This window comes from Clytia hemisphaerica, unplaced genomic scaffold (assembly GCF_902728285.1).
Source record: "Clytia hemisphaerica strain Z4C2 unplaced genomic scaffold, Clytia hemisphaerica genome assembly, whole genome shotgun sequence".
Classification (NCBI taxonomy): Eukaryota; Metazoa; Cnidaria; class Hydrozoa; order Leptothecata; family Clytiidae; genus Clytia; species Clytia hemisphaerica.
The window spans coordinates 45,830-66,388 of NW_027104621.1; the positions used below are offsets into that span (position 1 = coordinate 45,830).

The 20,559-nt window shown below is 35.4% G+C and overlaps 2 protein-coding genes across 2 annotated transcripts in view; one reads left to right on the forward strand and one right to left on the reverse strand.

The window, feature by feature from the left end:
* Positions 1-5,249: 5,249 nt before the first annotated feature.
* On the reverse strand, positions 5,250-12,532 carry LOC136824688 (uncharacterized). Its single transcript, XM_067080673.1, has 11 exons — positions 11,528-12,532; positions 11,076-11,283; positions 10,689-10,834; positions 10,335-10,487; positions 9,926-10,223; positions 9,528-9,707; positions 8,996-9,111; positions 6,936-7,077; positions 6,453-6,588; positions 6,224-6,286; positions 5,250-5,886 (listed from the first exon to the last, which is right to left on the reverse strand). Exons 1-11 carry the CDS (start codon positions 12,365-12,367, stop codon positions 5,685-5,687), a joined length of 2,484 nt encoding a protein of 827 aa, XP_066936774.1. The 5' UTR covers positions 12,368-12,532; the 3' UTR covers positions 5,250-5,684.
* Positions 12,533-16,228: 3,696 nt separating this feature from the next.
* The window catches only part of LOC136824672 (protein MON2 homolog), a 39,952-nt gene continuing 35,621 nt past the window's right edge, over positions 16,229-20,559 (forward strand). The window contains exons 1-6 of the mRNA XM_067080661.1: positions 16,229-16,380; positions 16,782-16,854; positions 18,784-18,908; positions 19,028-19,159; positions 19,620-19,749; positions 20,347-20,429. Coding sequence (XP_066936762.1) covers positions 16,282-16,380; positions 16,782-16,854; positions 18,784-18,908; positions 19,028-19,159; positions 19,620-19,749; positions 20,347-20,429 — 642 coding nt within the window. The 5' untranslated portion in view covers positions 16,229-16,281. The remainder of the gene's footprint in view (positions 16,381-16,781; positions 16,855-18,783; positions 18,909-19,027; positions 19,160-19,619; positions 19,750-20,346; positions 20,430-20,559) is intronic.

Below are 20,559 nucleotides of genomic sequence, written 5' to 3' on the forward strand. Positions count from 1 at the left end.
GAGCAGTTGACGGTACAATCCTGGCATTTAATTGTTGGCTAAAGAAATGTTGAATTTAAATAAAACTCATGTCCCCCTGACCCCTTGTTCAATGTTAAGCTCTAGGACGGAATACTGTCACTTGGATTCATCCAAGTAACACTCCTCAACGTTGAACAAAGGGGTCTGGGAAAGGAAAATCTGATTTTTTGATTTTTGGCCAACGTGAAATGCCGAGTTTGTAAATACTTATGCATATCAAGAATCTAGTGTCATCAAAATAATTTCAAAATTTGACCAAAGATGCATTTTACTAATGTTTTCAGAATTAGAAAAAAAATTTATTGAAATTTGATGACGTCATCACTTTTCGGCCAAAAAACTAAAATCCTTAAAAAATGCTGACGTCATAAAGATTTAAAAATATTTTTGAAATATTTTGAAAATTTGCATTGAAATGCATCTTTGGTGAAAATTTGAAATTATTTTGATGATTCTATCAAAAGTTATTAGAATGTCAATTTTTATGACGTCATCAAAAAAGCGCAAAATTGAGGATTTTTGCGAATTACGCAAAATTTCAAAATAAATAACATCTGCCTAGACTGAATCTTATTCCACTTAGTTATACGCTTCGTTTGAGCCCAAAATGAGCTTATGAAAATGATTTGTAACGTTGCAAGAATTTTGAACTCCACAAACCCGCCTTATTCCCCTGGAGAAAGTGATCGAATACAGTGGTAATCGAAGATAGTCGAATGGTAATAGAAGGTGATCGAATAGTAATCGAAATTAATCAAATTTTTACATTTCTTTATGACTTAGATTAATGTTCGATTATATTTAACTTTTTATTTTAATGACCAGTCAGGTCAATCATTTGATAATATTACACAGACAGTCTCATTAGGCCATATTCAAAAAGTATGTTCATCCGTTCTGTTTCACCTATTTTTAGACCCCCTCCCCCTCTATTCGTCGGCGTTCGTTTCAAAGAAACCCCCCTCGGTATGTTCGTTTTTAATCTTAGATTTTTGACCCCCCTCTTCAATTTTGAAAGTTTCAATTTTAAACTTATGATAATGATTTTGAGATAATTGTTGGAAAATTAAACAAAAGGTGACGCGAGCTTTTTGTTACACTTCACCATGTTTTGAAAGTTTTCATATAACTACATGAGTAGTTATATATGTTATAATATCTTTGTATTTTTTCAAATTTTCCTTAAAGTCGATTTTTTACGTTTTTACACACTTAAAATGAAAGAATTTTTAACTCTGAGTTTCATTCTAGATGGATTTTGCTGAGATAATGGAGGGTATCGAAAGCATTTTGGAACGAATTGAAAATAATTTTGATAGAAGAGATGAATCTTTAGTTGGAGACATTTCTCGTGAAATTTTGATTTTGCAGCATGCCCTTCCGACTATACCAGTTCAAACACCAAACAATGTATTTGAATTAATCATTCAGAATTTGTGTACCATGAGGGATATGCTTACCAGAGATCATAGTCACGTTTTGCCATCAGGGACCATGTTTTTGTGGGAGCAGCCAACGTAGGAGGCGGAGCATCCTGTTCATGGTGATTTATCAAACAGTGGTTGACCTAGAATTAATATAGATAGAAATACTCTCATTGCACTACGAGAGTTTGGAAATTCTTGGTCTGAGATTGCTAGAACATTACTAGTTTCACGTTGGACAATTTATTGACGCAAAATTGAGTTAAATTTGCAAGACATTGGCAGTTATTCCATAATTTCAGGTCTTGAACTGTTTGAATTATTGGTATCTTATATGGAGCAACAAAGTAAATTTGTTGGATTTTCAATGGCATGCGGATATCTAGGATCTATTGGTTTAAAGGTGGTGCAGCAGAAGCGTTTAAAGTCATGTTTGCCGTTGATTGACCCCTTGTTTAATCAATTGAGATGGGCAACCCTAGTTCATAGGCGAAGTTACAATGTCCGTTCACCCAACAGCTTGTGGCATCTGGACGGCCATCATAGTCTTGTAAGATATGGCTTTGTAATACATGGTTGCATTGATGGGTTTTCAAGACTAATTACATTTTTAAAGTGCTCCACAAACTACAGGTCTACAACTGTTGTTGAACTGTTTAATACTGCAGTAAATAATTATGGTTTACCGTCGAGAGTGAGGACAGATCATGGAGGGAAAAACGTATTGGTTCGGCAGACCATGGAAGACCAGCGTGGCCTTGGACGTGGAAGTGCCATCAGGGGTACTTCCACCCAAAATCAAAGAATTGAACGTCTCTGGAGAGACGTCTTCAGGTGTGTATGCTCAACTTATTACTATGCCTTTTAAGCAATAGTTGATAGTGGTGATTTGAACATTGAAAACCAATTACACAAGTTTGTGTTACACTATGTTTTTTTGCCAAGAATTAATCAATCTATCAGCCTTTTTTTCAAATTCGTGGAACTGTTATCCCATGAGAACTGAAAGAAACAGAAGCCCAATACAAATGTGGCAGAATGGTATGCTAGATATCAGAAATAGAAACTTGGCTACAACTCATTCCCTTAGTGATACCGATGACCTTGGTTTTGATGATTTAAAATGGTTTGGCTATGACCCCAATGCTCAAAATAACAACTTCCCTGGTGCTACAGAAAACGAATTAGCCCAAGTGAATGTAGAAAATGTATTGAACCACCATGCGGACCTTTTGGGATACATTGGTATGCAACACTTTGATTTAGTCAGAGAATCTGAATCTTTTGGCGTGGACATTTACTTGGAAGTGTTACAAGTATGTCAAAATTGGTTAAATCAAAATTTATAAGTAACAACATACCTTTTATATACTTATGCTTCTTTTACTTGAGTTATTCCTTTGTACAATTTATTTTAAGTTTATCTTTTGATCAAATCAATACTATTGAAATACTTTTTAACAGTGAAAATGAGCTATGATCAAAGTTCTTTTTTAGTGAAAGGTGCAGAGTTTATTGTATTTAGAAGAACACAATTTTCTTGTTTCGCAATTTTTCGTGAAAGTCTTTGAGACTTTATAAAGTGTATGCTTTTATTTCATTAATTCATTTTTTAATTTAATAAATTTCAGAAAAAGAAAGATTATTCTATTGTTGCATTACATAAATTTGACAAGGTATTTTTTGATTATAGAGAAGTACAAACAAAGCAAGCAAATTATATATTGTTATGTTTGTGACAAATATTTTCCAAAAGAGGAATCAAACAGACATGTACGTTTTCACATGAAGCATGATGATGGAAAAATATAATGTAAAACGTGTGGTCATCGTTGTAGAAATTCGTATGAACTTAAACAGCACATCGACGTGAAGCACAAGAATAAGTTCTGGAGTTGTACTGTACAATTTTGTGAGAAACAGTTTAAGAGTAAGAACGGATTAAGATATCATCTAGCTAAAACTCATTCTAAGGGTGAGTATTTTAAATGTTCATACTGTGAAAAGAAATTCGTGACCACGCAGCAGACAAATATTCATATACGTAAAGCTCACAACCTTGGGAGATTTAAATGTGATCATTGTACGAAAACCTTTTGTTACAAGTGGACATTCAATGCTCACAAATGCAAAGCTAAACCAGGACTTGGATTTTTGCACAAATGTAACAAATGTAAATTATTTTTCAAAAGGAAAGAATACTTTCAAGAACAAAAAAGAAAGTGTTTGAATACACGCTCATATGAGTGTAGAGTTTATAAAGAAAAGTATAATCACCCCTCAGGATTAGCATACCATGTTAAAAATAATTCTTTAAAAAATGCTGCTCATTTTGTTTAACATGGTGATGGCTATACATGTCTACTAGAAATGGATGTTGGATTTTAAAAGTAGAAATGAGACATTTTATTGACAATTGTTTGTTTGTATTATTTTGGTAAAAATTTGTAGAATTATTTTAGAGTTTTGAATTTCAGCTGTTTTAATTATTCAAGGCACTGGGGAGACTTCCACGTGCAAGTCACTGACTGATATAGTGAGAGCCACTATGTTCTGAAAACATCCTTCATGTTCACAGAGTTGTTAAAAGCAAACTAAATTTTTTTAGATGATCAATTAGGTCCATAAGATCACAAAAAGGAGTGGTGAGAAAATTTTTGACTATTTTGCTGGTCCCCATGTGACGTCATCACTTTTGCTGGGGCTTGAAAATGAATGTGAAAATTAGAAGCTCATTTATGGCTCAAATGAAAGATATTTATCCAAGGATTCCAAAAAATATCACAACATATACATTTATATATTACCTTAAGGGAACTAATTTTTGCGGGAACTAAATTTTGTGGTTTTTGCGGATTTAGGCCCAAACTGCAAAATCAAGTTCCCGCAAAATTTTTCGAATGTGAAAAACAAAGGTCGAATAATTCACAGTACNCCCCTGTCTCGCGTGTATCTTATGTCTGTTAAAGAGTTTTTTTAAATACAGGAAGAGTGGGAAAACGAAACACCATTGTCTCAGTGACCCGATGCCGGAAGTTTGTTTTTATAAAAAAAAGGTGTAAAATTTTGACGGGATTTTTCTAGGTGGGAAGGAAAAAATGAAAAAGTCGCTGCAAAGGGAAAGATTAATTCTCGTACATACTATAAGTGGTGCGGAATTTTTTGAGCTTTCGGCCAAAAAATGAGGAGCTTTTCTGGGTAGTAAAGTATCCAAAATATAAACTTTTCCAGGTTTTGAACCATGTCTTTCTTTTAATTGTTCAGAGAATGTGAAACTAATCGGCTCTACTTTCAGGTAGATACGTAAACGCTAATATTATTTATGTACAAAATCGCTATTTTTACGAATCAGTAGAAAATAATGTATTGGCACACGATAATATATAACAAATGGTAGACTAAATCAAAGTAATTGAAAAACTACTTATAAGCCGTGGCCAGCCCCCCCCCCCCCAAAAAAAAAACGTTTCACTTTTTTTCAAAATTCCGGTGAACAAGCTTTGACCATTGATTATAGTTGATATGGGGGTGCTAATTTGGGATTGAAATGTTACCAAGCTTGAAAAACCCACCGTTTTTGCGTAATGTGTGATTTTTTGCGTTTTAAGGGAAAATTGTAAGCCCTGAAAATTCATGATTTTAGGGGGTTCTTCAAAATCAAACAAGACCTAAACCACCTGATAGAGCTCCTCAAACTGAGCAAAAAAAAAGGATTATATCAAAGTCTCAACTTTCCTAGATCAAAAGTTATGGGCGTTTTTGGGGTAAAAATTGCCATAATTTTGCATAAATTATTCAGATTGTGGGGAAATTCCCATTTTTCAATCAGCACCCTCAAATTGAGTAAGATACATATCAAAAAGTTGTTCACGGAATCTAATTCTTTCTTTAGTTTTGAAACTTTAGTATTCCGCTGGCCATGGTCTATTAAGATGAGAGGCACAATAAGTAAACAAACTAATCTAAATTATGTATTTATGTCTTGATTTTATCAACAGCGCGCAAGGAAGGAAAAGATGAACGGGCGGAGATCAAAAACAAAATTTTCGACGAGCGAGCGGAAGTCTGCCGGAAAAAGGTACGTGGGGCACCAACTGACCAACCAGGGCTCGACTGTGTTTTCCCCGCTTTTTCTTTCCTATGTTTGTTAGAATGGAAAACTAGCTTGCCCAAATATATAAATATTTTATGTACAAAAAGTAGCAAAACAACAAAAAGTGCAATAGTATCACGTTTGGTTTATTCTTCGTCCTCGTTTGCGTCCTCAGCTTCTACATACTGTACTTCCTCAACATGAGGGAAATTACGATAAAGGTCGACTAAAAACTCAATAAAAACATCTTTTAAGGTCCGTGGGCTTTTTGTTTTCGTCACATACTTCTCTCTCCACTCTTCGTCATTGATGACTTCTAAAATCTTTTCGATTTTGATCTTAATCTGCCTAAAAAATAAATTGCTTCATTGTTATTCCTTGTGCTCGAGTACGAGAAGTACCAACTCTTTCATTGGGGCCTCACATGAAAGAAACTGATCTTTTTTTTTTCTCGGAACAAGAAATTAAAATATTTTATAAGAATTTCTCAAGGTACTTGTACAATCTTTCTTCTACCGATGGAATTTTTCAACTCGGTGGGGATAAAAATTTCTATCTAATTCCTAATGATTTATTTGTATATAATAATAATTCCTGTATGGGTTCCAGGAATGCTTTTGGAGTGCAAGTTTTTCAGTTAAATTTAAAGTGACATAGGGGTGTAACTACAGATTAGGTTACTTACGTTACTGTCAACGATGATATATTCAGTCTCTTATCTTTATCTTTTTTGGTTACACTGATGTACCTAGAATAAAAAAGAATTCCATGTATATGTTTTTGCGTTTATTGCACTTGTCTTGATAACTGTATATTTTGTGACATGTGTTGTAGAACCTGCTGTTTCCTCCATAACGTAAGCCTTGGACCCATAGAGGTGTAACAAATTCATCTAAGGAAGCAAAAATGTCTACCTGAACGTGTGTTCATCTCCTTTTTGCAAGACCGCAATGTACTTAGTGCGGTTTTGCTCGGCCCAATTATGCAAGCTCATGAGGTCATCACATAGGGGCTCTTCTTGGTCTATTGAACTCAAAGGCCCAGTCCGTTCTAAAAAGATAATTGTATTACTTTTATGTGTTAGGTGTGTTATTTTAAACAACAATGACCTTTAGGCGTGAAACGTTTTCCATTTTCCACACTTTGAGGCTAGCTTTACTTTACAATAATGTCAATGAATCAAATAAGTTGCACGAAGAGGGCGGGAGGGTTGTTAGAAATCTTGTCTGGCATTTAGTTCCAGTTCCAAGTTACTCTTGGGCTACCAACCAATATCAAATATAAAACATCAAAGAATGTCGGAGATCGTGGACTATGGCATCCTACTTGATATTGTAGATCTAATTTCATACCATTTTACTTCGACCACACATTTCTTGAGGCTTCTGCCCACCTACCTAAAATCTTCAATTCACGCATTAAGCATCGTACAAGCAGAATTAAGTCCTCTGAAGTGGAACTCCTGTTTGCTCCACGTATACGTTCTATACTGTCATCATCATTTGTTATGTCACAAAAAGCAAGAAGACGTTGCTTGAGCTGAAATATGAAACAAAATTTTTCTTTTAGAATCAGGCATTGGCGGATAACTTTAAGATCACGTACCGGTGGCAGGTTTGGGACAAAGACGGAAACATTCTGTATGATGAGAAACAGATGGAGGTATGTGTTTTACTTTGACGTTTTCTACATCTTCGCACAAACAAATCTCATGGAAATCAATAAACTCTAAGTACGTTATAGGGTTTTATGTATTCTTTACGTTCTCTCTGCAGCTAAATGACGTTGAAACTCAGACCGGAGAGATTGATCAACCCAGCGCGGTAAATTGCGGACGACTTGAGGTAACATATTTGGCTCATTTTCCGATTTCTTGTGCACTAGAATACTTTTACGGCCCCGGTTCATCCCCAATGCAAAAGTTCCTTAACTATAGTTGTTCCAAGAAAAACAATGACAGACCATGCCATGTTTCACTATTACCTGTCTTTAGGTCGAGTAGTGGGGTTGTCTAGCATAATTTACAGGAAAAAAATAAGATCCAGCTGAAACTTTCTCCAGACCTTCTCTATAGGATGGTTATGCCTCAGGAAAAATTCCCCTAAAATCCCACTGGTGGAACATCCTTTTTTTGGGACATTTCTTTTTTCCCCAGGCAAAATCCTAAGGGCGAAATTTTTTGAAAATTTCAAACTCATTTTTGGACATTATCAAGTATACCATTCGAAAGCTCTCGAAAAGTTATATAGAAGACTTTTAAACGGGTATAGCCGATTTCCTTACCTAACTCGAGATATTTCATGCGCAAGTTCCACTTTTCGCCACATTTTGGTTATTTTGGTCTAAAATTGACCATATATAGCATCTTATGCATGAATTATCTTGACTTAGGTAATGAAATCGGCTATACCCGTTTAAAAGTCTTCTATATAGTTTTTCGAGAGCTTTCGAATGGTATACTTGATAATGTCTGAAAATGAGTTTGAAATTTTCAAAAAATTTTGCCCTTAGGGTTTTGCCTGGGGAAAAAAGAAATGTCCCAAAAAAAGGATGTTCCACCAGTGGGATTTTAGGGGAATTTTTCCTGAGGCATAACCATCCTATAGAGAAGGTCTGGAGAAAGTTTCAGCTGGATCTTATTCTTTTCCTACAAACAGCCTGTATTTTTGTAACACGACCACACTAGAGCCCGAAATGGATCCCACTATTTCTCCCCCGAAATTGAGCCGTAAAATCCGAACAGAGATACCAATTGTCGGACTTCCTTCTTCAAAGAAAACGAAGAAATGTGCAAAAAAGACGCTGAAGGCTAACCAGGTTGTACAGAATAACTGTTCAACATGCAAGGTGGTATTTCTATCAACAGAGGACAAGAGAATGGCGACTTTGTACGGGAAGATTCAAAATAGGTCGGTCGGGTGTTCTGGAGGCACTGAGGAAGCACCGTGCAACAAATGGAAACACCTACGCTGCACTGGAAATACGAACATAACGGATAAAAAAGAATTTGATAGGTTTAAATACTTTTGTCCTAAACACAAAGATCCTGGGGAGGCTGGTCCTAGCGGGTCTTAGGTTTTGGTTTTTAATGTCTATGTTGTATTTGGCGTCGGTTTTAGCTTTACCTGTTTATGTTGTATTTGTTGTTGGTTTTAGTTGTAATTGTGTTTTATGTATATATGCTGAATTTATATTTTGTTTTAGAAATTGTTTTTATAATCAAATTTGCTTTGATCGGCTCTATAATATCACAATTAATATTTCCGAATTAATTTGCAAAGCAAAAGTAGGCATCATCTTCAACACACTTTTTTAAGGCTGTTAGTATACTGGGGCCGTGTAACTCTCGTCCTTGGGAACATAAGCCACGGACCAATGTCCAACTAGGTTCTTGTAATCGGCATACTATTTTCGACCGGAGCATAACATTACATGATTTAAAAAATGCTTGGATTACCTTGTCAATATTTTGAAGCAACCGTGTACTCTCAGTCCAATGTTCTTCAGTCGGAACACCATCGTCAGGAAGCCACGACTTCACGCGTTTGTTAATTTCCTCCATGATGGCATCTCCTTAACCATATCAAATAATTAAAAAGTATGTTAGTTTTGTGTGTTTAGGACTGGGCAGTGCATGAAAATTTAGAGGTGAAGCGTGTAAAAAAGTAGTTTTATTTAACATAAAAGTGTAGCTGATTCGCTCTGTCTTTATTTGTAGACATAAATGTAATGTTTTCCACGAAAACACCCCGATTTTCGCCACTACTTGCAAAACTGGGGTGTATCCATAACAAACATTACATTACGTCATAAATATGATGAATAACACGCTTCACATCTGAAAATTGAATTAAATTCCATTGGCTTTAAGTGCGCACTATATTTTGCCACAATATGTGAGCCATTTCAGTGACTTACTCCGTCCCTTGAAAATGGCTCGCATGGTAGCAAAGAAGAGTACAAACTTAAGACGAATGGACTTTTCTTACCACCCTGAGCAGAGTCCTTCAGTCCAGAAATACTGCCTGCCATATGCTCCACATACAGCTCTTTTATTCCAGCAGGCATTGTCTCCAAAATGTTGAGGTGGTATGTGATAATCTTTTGGTAGTAGGGGTGGTGGCGGACAAAGAATAGGTCACGAAACTTCTTTAAGGCGATCAATATTCCTGTAATGAAGTATATTAATTTTTAATCTAATACATTATGCGACAGCATTATCACTTTACTTATTACGTGATATCATTTCCAAAGGTAACCTTCATAAAGATATTGAAACAATATGCAAAATGTTGTAGTATACTCCCTTCATAAGATAAAAATAGTGGATTTTGAGTAGAAAGTAAAGGAATTGGTAAATGATCTGAAATATGCAAAATAAATTTACCATCAAAACAGTTTCTCCGAACGCTTACGCGGAGGACCATGATTGAAAACAGGTAGTCCAGCATCATTGAACTAAGAAAACGATGATTATCTGGTTGATCGATAATCCAGGACATATAGTCAGGAATGGAATGCTGCCGAGCTGTCTTTTCATACAAAGCCAACGATTCGTCTACAAAAGCAAAAAGGACTGCCTCCAAGAATTGCCAAGCTTTATGGTGGTCTTTGCATGCGTACATCATTGCCTGTGCCTTGTCTGTTTTGAACCCAAGCTCTATACAGATTCTTTTGCAAAACACCTAAATTGAAAAAGCATTACATATCACCATGATGGACATACAGTGACATGGAAGACTATACGTTATTTACATTGAGTAACATTACATGCCTTAAACCAGAGAGCATATTACCTGCCAATTCAACTTCATAAACGCTTTACATATGTTCATTTCAATATGCAATAGCCCCGCTATTGGAACCAACCAGTCAAACTCACGCGTGCGAATACGTTTCTTCTTTTGTGATTTCGTCATCTTCTTTTTAACAGTGTCGCAATCGTGTTCCTATTACAGATTAAATGTGGACAGTACTTTTTACACAGTAGAACTAAACAACAAATGAAAATTTTGAAAATTTGAAAAGGCAGAGCACGCGTTTTAAATGTATACAGTAAGAAGTAAAGAAGATATAGATGTCATTGCTTGAGGTATTCCAGAGTGAACAGAACAAAACCTAAAATAACTTCGTGACACTTTCAAACTTACATCAAACATATGTGAGCCATGAAAACAGCGCATACAAACTTCACAGACAAAACTGGAGAAAATCATTTCTATAACCATGCTGTAGATAGTTCCGTCAACTTCCAATAACAACCACTCTCGCGTTCCAGCGTGATAGCGTTTAATACCTAAAGATTGGGAAAGAGCAAGTCAACAAACTACCAGACAAAAGCTACTAAAGTCCAAAGATATGTCACGATAGTCAATGCAAATGTTAAAATAGTGCGGACAAATGTCACAGCACGTCTTTCATCTATACAAAGTGATCGAAAATCGCATGTTAGGATATAGATAGGCTATGGTTTTGAGGGCCTACTACCAATAATTCACATCCGTTGGAAGGATAAGGATAAGAAGAAAAGTACCAACCAGCCCGGCGGCCAACCTCACGAAGTAGTTCCGATACTGTTTCATACGAGTTGGGATTTGCAAAAGTAGGATCGCCAATGTGAAGATCAAGCTTCTCCACTCCAGATGCGCAAATTCCCGGAAAGTAATCTCCTAAAATAACTTGTTCTCCTGTCGAATCAAGTGTCACGCTGCATTCTTCGAGCTCGCTTCTGCAATACTTACATATCTAAAAGTAATAATAACATAAATCAACCGATAATTAAATCAGTCCCGCTGATATTCCTTCAAAGTTTTGCAAAAACAAAATGGGAAGTTTTGTTATATTTGGCTAGAGTGTAGTATGAGTAGCGTTATTTGGTAGTTGCTATGCGTTATCCTTTCCTCTTATTCTAAATCTCATATATCATCGCCTATTTTAAGGTGCATTAATTTAGGATTTACTCGTGTTAAAAGTCGCTTTTACATTATACCTGGTGATTTTTGTCATTTTCACAAGCACATTCCACGCAATATTTCACCGTCTTTGCCTTCGCGAGAACGTCAGTGTACCTTTCCACATCTTCGTCCTTGGTTTTTGAATCTGCAGTCCGTGCGAGCCTTGTCTCTAGAAATTGAACCCGCAGTTTCCGAAACACGCCTTCTTCTTTTGTCGACATCTTAACATCCTTTATGGAAGATGGCAATGGAACCCACTTCTTGGGAGGGTCTTTCTCACTGAACTGTACTGCCGTCGACTTTGAAGAGGGCTTTGTACTAACATGACATGTAATTACACTCGACGGAGCGGTCGAAGCCAACTTCAGTTGCCAAGTTTTGCCAATTTTCTGTGTGTTGTCCACCATGGCCTTTAAGTCGACACGTGGCAGTGACAAAAGTGGAGATGCAGTCTCTTCCTTTACCCAGTTGACTATATGCTGAGAGCAGCCCCCAGGGGAGAGTCTACCAAAGATGTTGGTCGTTGTCTTACACCTCGTTAAGCGTGATGATACCAAATTGAACAGGAAGGAAAGTGGAAGGACCAACATTCGCCCATGAAGTCCGTACATACACTCAATTGTAAGGGCTAATCGTGTGGCCTTCAAATTTGACATTATCCTACCTTTAGCACCAAAAAGTTTGTCACAGAATAAAAGTACAGACTTTGGACGACATTTCAGCCAAACTTTAGGATTATAGGTCAGCAGATCAAACAACGATACATGCTTCCGCAGTGTTTTTATGTCCTTTTTGATGTCACTTTTCAACTCATCTATATTTATAAGGACATTCTCGCCAGACTTGATTTCTTTAGCACGAACACCTTGCCCCATCTCAATACAATTAGGACACAAATGTCCACGGTGTTTCTTTTTGATCCATTTTTTATCCCACAAAAAGTCACGCACATCACTCTTCACCCTGAGTATATTTTTATACTCCTTCTGAGGAAATATCCAGTTTTTCTTGTGCTGCGTACATGAACAAGTTTTTTGTGGCATCTAAAGTCACAAATGAAGTACAAACAGATAGTATGTATTGATATAACCACACTTCCTACCTTAATTGTATCAAATTGCCCGTATGAAATATGAAATCCGAATTTCGGCCATAACCTCTAGGAGAACGATGTAATTAGGTAAAGATAAGGCTAATGTGTAAACTTCAAACCGCTCGAAAACTATAGACTCTCGATTCGTGAAAAAAACCCACGTGAGCATTAGTCCATCTATTTATAGTTCCTTAAACCTGCAAAGTATCTTGAGGGGAGCGAAGCGGCCCATAGACGAATTTTTTGTAAAATTTCCCAATTATAATCATTCAGTTAAAAGATATCAAACAAAGTTATAAGTAGTTTAGGCTCATATGCTTTACATTTTTGTCATATCTGAAGTTTTAGTGCATTTTTATTTAAAAAACACATGTACTCCTTGAAATAAATGTTCCTACTACGAAAAAAATCGGCTCTACAGTTCTCACCCAAGTGAATTTCTAAAATTCCTACCCGCTGTATTTTACTTTTTCGTAGTCATCTTGGTAGATTTAAAAACTTCACCGAGACAAGGGTGTATATAAATCTTACATTTTACTTTAAGGCACTGAAGTCTGAAACGGATGTATATAAATGTTCGTTTTGTTCCCATTTTGATTTTCTTTTATGTCAAGAATTTTTTCCGTCCATAAATTTTCGCGTAGGGCCCTTAAAGAATTTCCAAAAAATGGCCAAAATCGCAAACAATGCGAAAATTCGTACGCCTACGTAACTCACAGAAACGTCAAAACAAGAAAGGACACGGTAAAAATGCAAACATATCGCACGTAAATAAACCACACATACCCACAAAATTTTCAGAACACTGCTCTGGTGTTTTCGCAATCAGAAACTTTCGATTATTAATCGTAGTAGAAATTTTAGCGAGACTAATTTTTGAGTATATTAGCGAGTCAGGAAAATCTAGTTTTTTTTTTGATTTATTTTAGCGAACCGCGATTTAAAAAAAGTTCGCGTGGATAAATTTTAGCGAATACTTGTATTACATTTTTGACTGAATTCGTTTTCTAGCATTTCTTTGCACTGAAACCCTTCCTATTGATAAAAATGTAATAAAAAGGTAATGTAGCCAGAAATTTCGCGTCCATAAATTTTAGCGAACTGTCGATTTGGCGTGTTTTAGCGAGATTTATTTTAGCGAAAATAGGGAAAACTCGCCAAAACGCTAAAGTTAGTCTCGCTTAAATTTCTACGATTAAAGAAGCGATTTCGCTTATTTTGACGGTCCGCGAAAAGTTCATATGAATCGTAAATAAAATACGTTTGGCGTGGTTTACACCCCTACATTAAAGCCTACTCGTAGGTAACTTCAGCGAACATTTATGGTTAAGAAATGTTTTTCCCTCCCCTCCACCAAAGTTTCTGCATGCGAAAGTCTGAAAAAAACAATCTTGGAAACACTCTTCAAAACGCCCTTCCGAAATAAAAGAAAGAAACACCAAATATAGTCTATCTAAAATCAATGCAAATTCATGCCAAATTCTTTCCATGCATAAGTCATTTTGACATATTAAGTTTTTTCGAATTCATTCGCCTGGTATTCCCCTTTTATAGTCTTCAAAAATCACTCATGCATTAAATGTAATGTGCCGTTTTTAATTCTCCTTTGAGAAAACGAAACCTGCTATGCCGGTTACGATTGATTTTTTTTTTTACTACTTAATTGACAAGGAATTTACGATGTTCTCTACCGTTTTGACTTTCTCGACGTCACAACTATGTGTAAGTACTTTCGTTTACATAATGAAAACACACGGGTTTTACCAAGCTGATTGATCGCTTTCCTTTTCCCCTTGAGCGCGCAAGAAAAAAATGATTAGCTTGCGTTCTCGCGCGGGTGAATAAAGATGCTAGGCGACAATCTTGCACTAAGGGTGCTACTTAGTTTCAGTCCTATTTTGCGCCCACGATAGAATGGTCCAAATATGGGGATATTCCAAATTATAAACAATGTTGTTTGTAAGTGTTTATTTTCTGAGAGATACAAATTAGTATATTGAATATTATTGAATTATTTATTTAAGTATGTTTTAGCGCAAATTTAAATATATGATAAAATAAAAAGCAAATAATAGCAGTTCTGTTTTTTCCTCGAACCCCCAGAAAAAGTTTTTTTGCCAACTGAGCTATTTTACAAATCTCGGAAAAGAACTCCCATAGGAATTCTGATACACAACATGATTGGTTAATTTCGGAACGGCTTCAAGAAAGTCATAGTTGCAGATAATTTTAAAAGTTTCTGAGGAAATGTGTGTAATTTATCGATATCAATGGCTTGTTGATTCTTTAAAGAAAAAAGATAACAGGTATAGCTTTTTCTATAATCCTAGAATATTGAGGTTCCAGCTGCACTGTATTTTATCACTCAATTCCCAAGTCTGGTGCTTCGGTTTGATACTCCTTGAGAATCGTTCTTTGGGCTTAGAATTCAAGCTTATTACCCTCCCCCACCATCCAAAGGACTTTTGATGTGTTGAACAACACTCTACTCGGCGGGTGCTACGAAAAATGTGTGTAACGCAAAATGGTAGCTGAGCTGCTATTAGCTGAGTAGCTATTCTCAAATTTTGCCAGGGGGATGATTCCAGAGTGAAAGAGGGATTTCGTGAAGTTTTAAGACAAAAAATCTTATTGTCTTTCGAAAAAGTAGTTGATGATACTTTTTGGCTTTAATTTTGTGTTTAAAATTTCATTTTCATCTATGATTGAGCGCGAAAATTAGTGCTACCTTCCGATAAAACCCCCGTCCAAAAAAGGATTTGACATTTGAATCGAAGAAGCCCCTACAGTGACTTTTTAACGAAAATAATTCTGACGTTGATTATTCAAAAATCATGTGATGTGAATTTTAGAAGGTGTGGCACTTTCTACAAAGAAAATAGTAAAATTTGATTTTTTAAATAGTCAATGTGCAAGTAAAAAAAGGAGGTCTTTCGCCCAAAAGGTGTATATATAAAATGTTGTCCCGTAAGTTTGGATATGCTCATGATTGTTTTGAAACTCTCATAATTGACAGTTTACTGTTTACTCACATTCAATTTGATGCATACAAAGGTATTTATAAGAAATCTTCCAACCACTCGATATACTCCTGTGGTTTATCATTCATCTTTATCATCCTAAGGGCTTTTGATGCAAAAGCTAAACCGACGTTTGCGGCAACAGGAACCGTCTAGTATTAATTAAAATGATAGTGTTTTCATTTTTTCATTATTTTGAGTTTATTCTCAGTATCCCTTCTGAAAATTGGTTGAAATACATTGCGAGCAAAGTGTGCAAGAAAGTTTTTCGGGTTTTAACCCAGTCCATGACTGCTAACCTAGAAATTTAGAAAGATGGGTGATCTAAGAACTTTGCTAATGCCGTAACACCCCCCTTCTAGATGAACCTCCCTTTTTTTGAAAACTTTCCACTTTCTACAAAACATTCTCTCACACCCCCCTCCCCCAGCTCTTTCTGCAATTCCAGGACGTCTATATTCTACATCTCTAAAGGAGGAGGGAACTATGAATACCTTCAATAAGCATTGTTAAACCTTTCACTTTTCTGGATTTATTAAAAAGTGAAGTTCCAGCCAACCCAGTTTAAGCTGATGAAAGAGAAATGGAAAATGTTATTTCAATTCATTTTATTTTCATTTATAGAATGGCTTTCAGATAAAAAAGATCAATGAATGGGGTGTAGGAAGAAAATAAAATGCTTTCTGAGAAGACATCAAAGCTCATTGAAGCACTCTTGGGTGACTTCAAGATAATACATAATGAATGTAAAAGAAAATTTCCTCAATTGAAAGGGGTGAAGACATTTTAATGAACTTCACTCTGATCAATATAGCAATAATTAATGTTAAAATCGTAGTATTTTTTGGACTATGTGTTTTTAAGATTTGGTACATTTTTATGTAACTTTTGAACTCAAATAAGCTGTCTTTAAGATGAAATATAATAATAGCTTTTGAAAGAATTTTAATCGAAAATAAACATTTTGTAAACAAGTAGAAAATTAGTATTGTGCTATAATTACCATTATATCAAGGAAAAACAACCAAACAGTTAAAAACATCTGAAGTCATATTTTTTGATTGAATGGATTTTCTTTGAAAATGTTTTTAAAACATCTGTTCTGCTTTATAATTATAAACAATTTAAATTTTACACATGTAAATAATTTAATGTATGTTTTCTTTGTGTTAACAGTCTTTGGATATTGGTATCGTACGTCTTCGGATGCTGTCATCATCAAAAGATGGAGATACAAATGCTATGGAAGGTCTGTTTAATTTTACTGGATATCTCAACTTTCTCCCTGTGTATTCCAGGTAGTCTAGAGTAAAACTCTTATATCAGGATTAGAAACTAGGCTTTCCTTATCTCTTTTGTCTTTCCATTTGCAACAGTACAATTCTGACAAGTTGTCACAACACATGGACAAGTAAAATGTGAGAAGTTTGTATCAAAATCTGCAGCAAAAACAGAGGTGGTTTCTTTTACCATCTGCTTTGGGGCGCTCGTTCCTAGACTGTTAATTTGATTTCAACCAAAAAGATTACCACATTTCTCACTGGCCCTTCTTTTTTATGCTCTTGGCCTTAAAATCATTGAACAAGAGAAGAATTAAAATCGGGCAGGTCTAAAACGCCTAATACCTACTACTTAATACTTACTACTTAATACTTAATACTGACTACCTAATCCGTTTGGATACTTTACAGACCAGAACTTCCGGGCCCTGACACTCCTTCGCATGTTCGAAATCTCTAAGTTTCGTGAAATTTGAATGTCAACACATAAGTCTTTGCTGTATATTTACCTAAAGTCTTTCAATGTGTTATCTAAAAGAATATTTAAATATTTGCATTAAAGTAAATATTTTCTTCCCCCCATATAAGTACAAAGCAAAAGGTCTTTTTCCTGCTCTCTCTTATGACTTTGATCTAATTATAAGAAAACATATGTAAATATTCAAATCAATTATTCTTATACACCCCTGTCTCCTTAATAAAGATCCAATCGGCTAAAACGTTATTTAAACGCTCTTCGAAATTAAATATAGGTCATTAATTGTATCCTTTTGTATTATCTGCATCATATGGAGCAGTGTCATAGTACTTCTTGAGATTGGTTCGTAGGGCTTTATATTCAATAACTATAATATATTTGTTTGTCACTTTGTCAAATAATAGGCAAAAGTTCATGAGCACCTCCAAAAATCTCTCTTTTAGCATTTTCTACTAGAAATTTCTATCTAGTGATATTTAAAGGGCATCTTATGCAGCACATTTAATAGTTCTTATTATAATGAAGTTTAAAAAGGCCATATTAAACGACCCTGTCAATCTTCTGCTCGAAAGGGTCATTTGTAATCAGGTTTGTAATAAATCAAGTCATGTTTAAAATATCTCTTCCTACTGTACTTCAGTTACGTCTGGTCCAATGAAACAGGGGCATACTTACTTATTTTAAATTTTCAGATCGACTGATTCTTATAAATAAAGCTAATATATGAGCAAACGAAATATTTTTCTCCTACGAAAAAGTGTGTCTCGACAAAATGTGTGTAGTCTGTAAACTTTATAGAAAAAGCGCGGGAAAATAAAGTGAAGAGCAAAAAAGAGAGAAAATATTTTCATATCTTCAAAAGACTGTAAGACAAAAAGTTGAAATTTTTTTAACACCAAATTTTCAGATTAGGTCGAATTGGGCATGCTGATTATTTTAAAGGTATTTTCGAGCAATTTTGAGGTATATACAGTAAATATTAAGTATTAGGTAGTAAGTATTAAGTAGTAGGTATTAGGCGTTTTAGACCTGCCCAATTAAAATCTTAAATATTTTCATTTTGTATGAAGAATTGGTGCAAAAAGAAACATTAAAAACTTTTGTTTTTTATTGGTTTAATAAAATGGGGGATTTAAAAATGTTCTATGTTAAGGTTTTTGCACAGACCCTGTAACTATGGGTGAGCACCCTGTTGCTAGGAAGTTGGCTTGAAATCAAAAAATGAAACCACTTTAAAACCAGATAGTGCCAGGGTGTATTATCAATACTATTAGTAAGCATAAAAAAGATGACGATGATACACAGGTTACATATAGGTACATCAACTTATAAATAATTCCTCATGTCTTAATTCTAAATATACCTCAATTGAAGAAGTGCAGTTTGGACAAAGTTTTGTTTTTACGTTTTTTATTTTCAGTTTTGGGAACAAGTTCTGAAATCTACAGCCCAATTTTTCACGGTTTGGAATCAAAGTATTTGAAGATTATTCCCACATGCCTGACTTGCATTCAACGACTGGCATCTGCCGCAGCTCTCGCAGAGGTTTGTTATGATCAAGTTTTGTATTTTAAAATTGTTCAATTAGATCTCCATGCTTGTTGTTTTTCGGCTTAAGATTTAAATTTAAAATTTTAATTAACTTCATTTGAAATTCTTTATAGGCGCATGCGGCCAAGGTGATCTCACACTTGAGTCTACTTGCAGATGAGGATATTGAAGCATTGCGTGTGTTGCAGACTATTATTGTGATGATGACAACATCACATGTCATTCAAAAAGAATCTCTTGCTCAGGTTGGTCTTACATCTAATTGTAAAAATAGACCATATTTTATAAAAGACAGGGCTACGTCCTTTGTTAGCCAAAAAGGGGGTTTTCCCATTAAAAAGACTGTTTTTACCAAAATTTTAGGGCTTTCAGGAGGGGCAGCATCTGATAACCAGACATTAAGAGGGCTTGAAAAATAGCATGAAAAACGTTTTAGTTAGACGTTAAACATGCTTACCGTACACCCTCCCTGAAAGTGTTTGGGATTTGAACACAGTTGCATTGCAAGCCTGTTTTCATTCACACATCAGCCTCTCAAACCAATTGGAACCAATCTAAATTGGATCGCTTCGCAATTCTTACACATATAAGCAAGCTTCGCAAAGTTCAAGATTATAGGTTAGAATGATACACGATGCTTCGATGCCTTTTGATATTTCAAATCTTTAAGCTAATCCCTTCGTGTGTTTTCTCTTTATTTTGCAGACGTTAGTGTTATGCTTCAAGCTTTACTTCAGTACTGACGGAACAACTAGCAACACAGCCTCAGCAGCCATCAGACAAGGAGTGGCTGTTGTCATTGACCAAATGATTGAAGAAGACAAAAAACCCAAAGGTAGCTTAACCCATTCACAGGGAAGAATTCAAAATCTAATCTGCTTTGAGAAACTTTTTAAACCTTCATATCTTACAACTTGAAGACAAAAAAAACACGAAAGGTAGCTTAACCTGTACACAGATTAACTCTACTCTACTTTAAACGTGCAAATCACATATCACGGCTAAAAAATCTTTCAAATCAGGATCACAATCAGGATCAAACCTCTCATCACGCAATCACAAAAAAAAAATCCAAATCACATAATTACGCTGTATAAAAGTCGCTATCACAAAACTGCTTTGGGGGCCTCCTCTATGGAATTCTGGGGAAACTTTTTAGACCTCCCCATATCTTAAAATACTTAGAAACTGTGATTTAGGAATTTCTTAGATAAGAAATGACGTTGAGGAGCCTGACTAGATTGTATGAAAACCTCTACTCCCACTCCTATTACTCAACATTCAGCCCCCTAGCAAACTAGCCCCCAGTATTCTTTTAAAGTACAGCCCCCCTCCTAAGCTAAGTGGGGGGTGCATTCTATGAAGCTCTAAGCTCTTCAACACAATAAAGAGTGCAGCCGAGTAATGATATATTCTTTCGAATTTATTTCAGCTGACGATACAACAGCTTCCTACCATGTCAAGTGTCCCAAAACACTCCGTTCAAGAGCTCAAGATGCCTATCTACTGTTTCAAGTAAATATCTGACCTCAATTTTTGATCCCCTTCATTTTGTAATTATTATTGGTTTTGTCCAGATACCATTCATTAAATAAAATTTAAAAAGCAAAGGGCCCTCTTATACATAAGAGATGAAAATGAAGTT

Bases quoted from the DNA above. Each gene is read 5' to 3' on its own strand.
- LOC136824688 (XM_067080673.1), bottom strand. From the start codon at position 12,367: ATGGGGCAAGGTGTTCGTGCTAAAGAAATCAAGTCTGGCGAGAATGTC. The intron at 6,287-6,452 runs GTAGACATTTTT...TTTTTATTCTAG, and splicing joins GGAGATGAACACACGTTCAG to GTACATCAGTGTAACCAAAA. The intron at 5,887-6,223 runs GTAAGTAACCTA...TTTATTTTTTAG, and splicing joins ATATCATCGTTGACAGTAAC to GCAGATTAAGATCAAAATCG.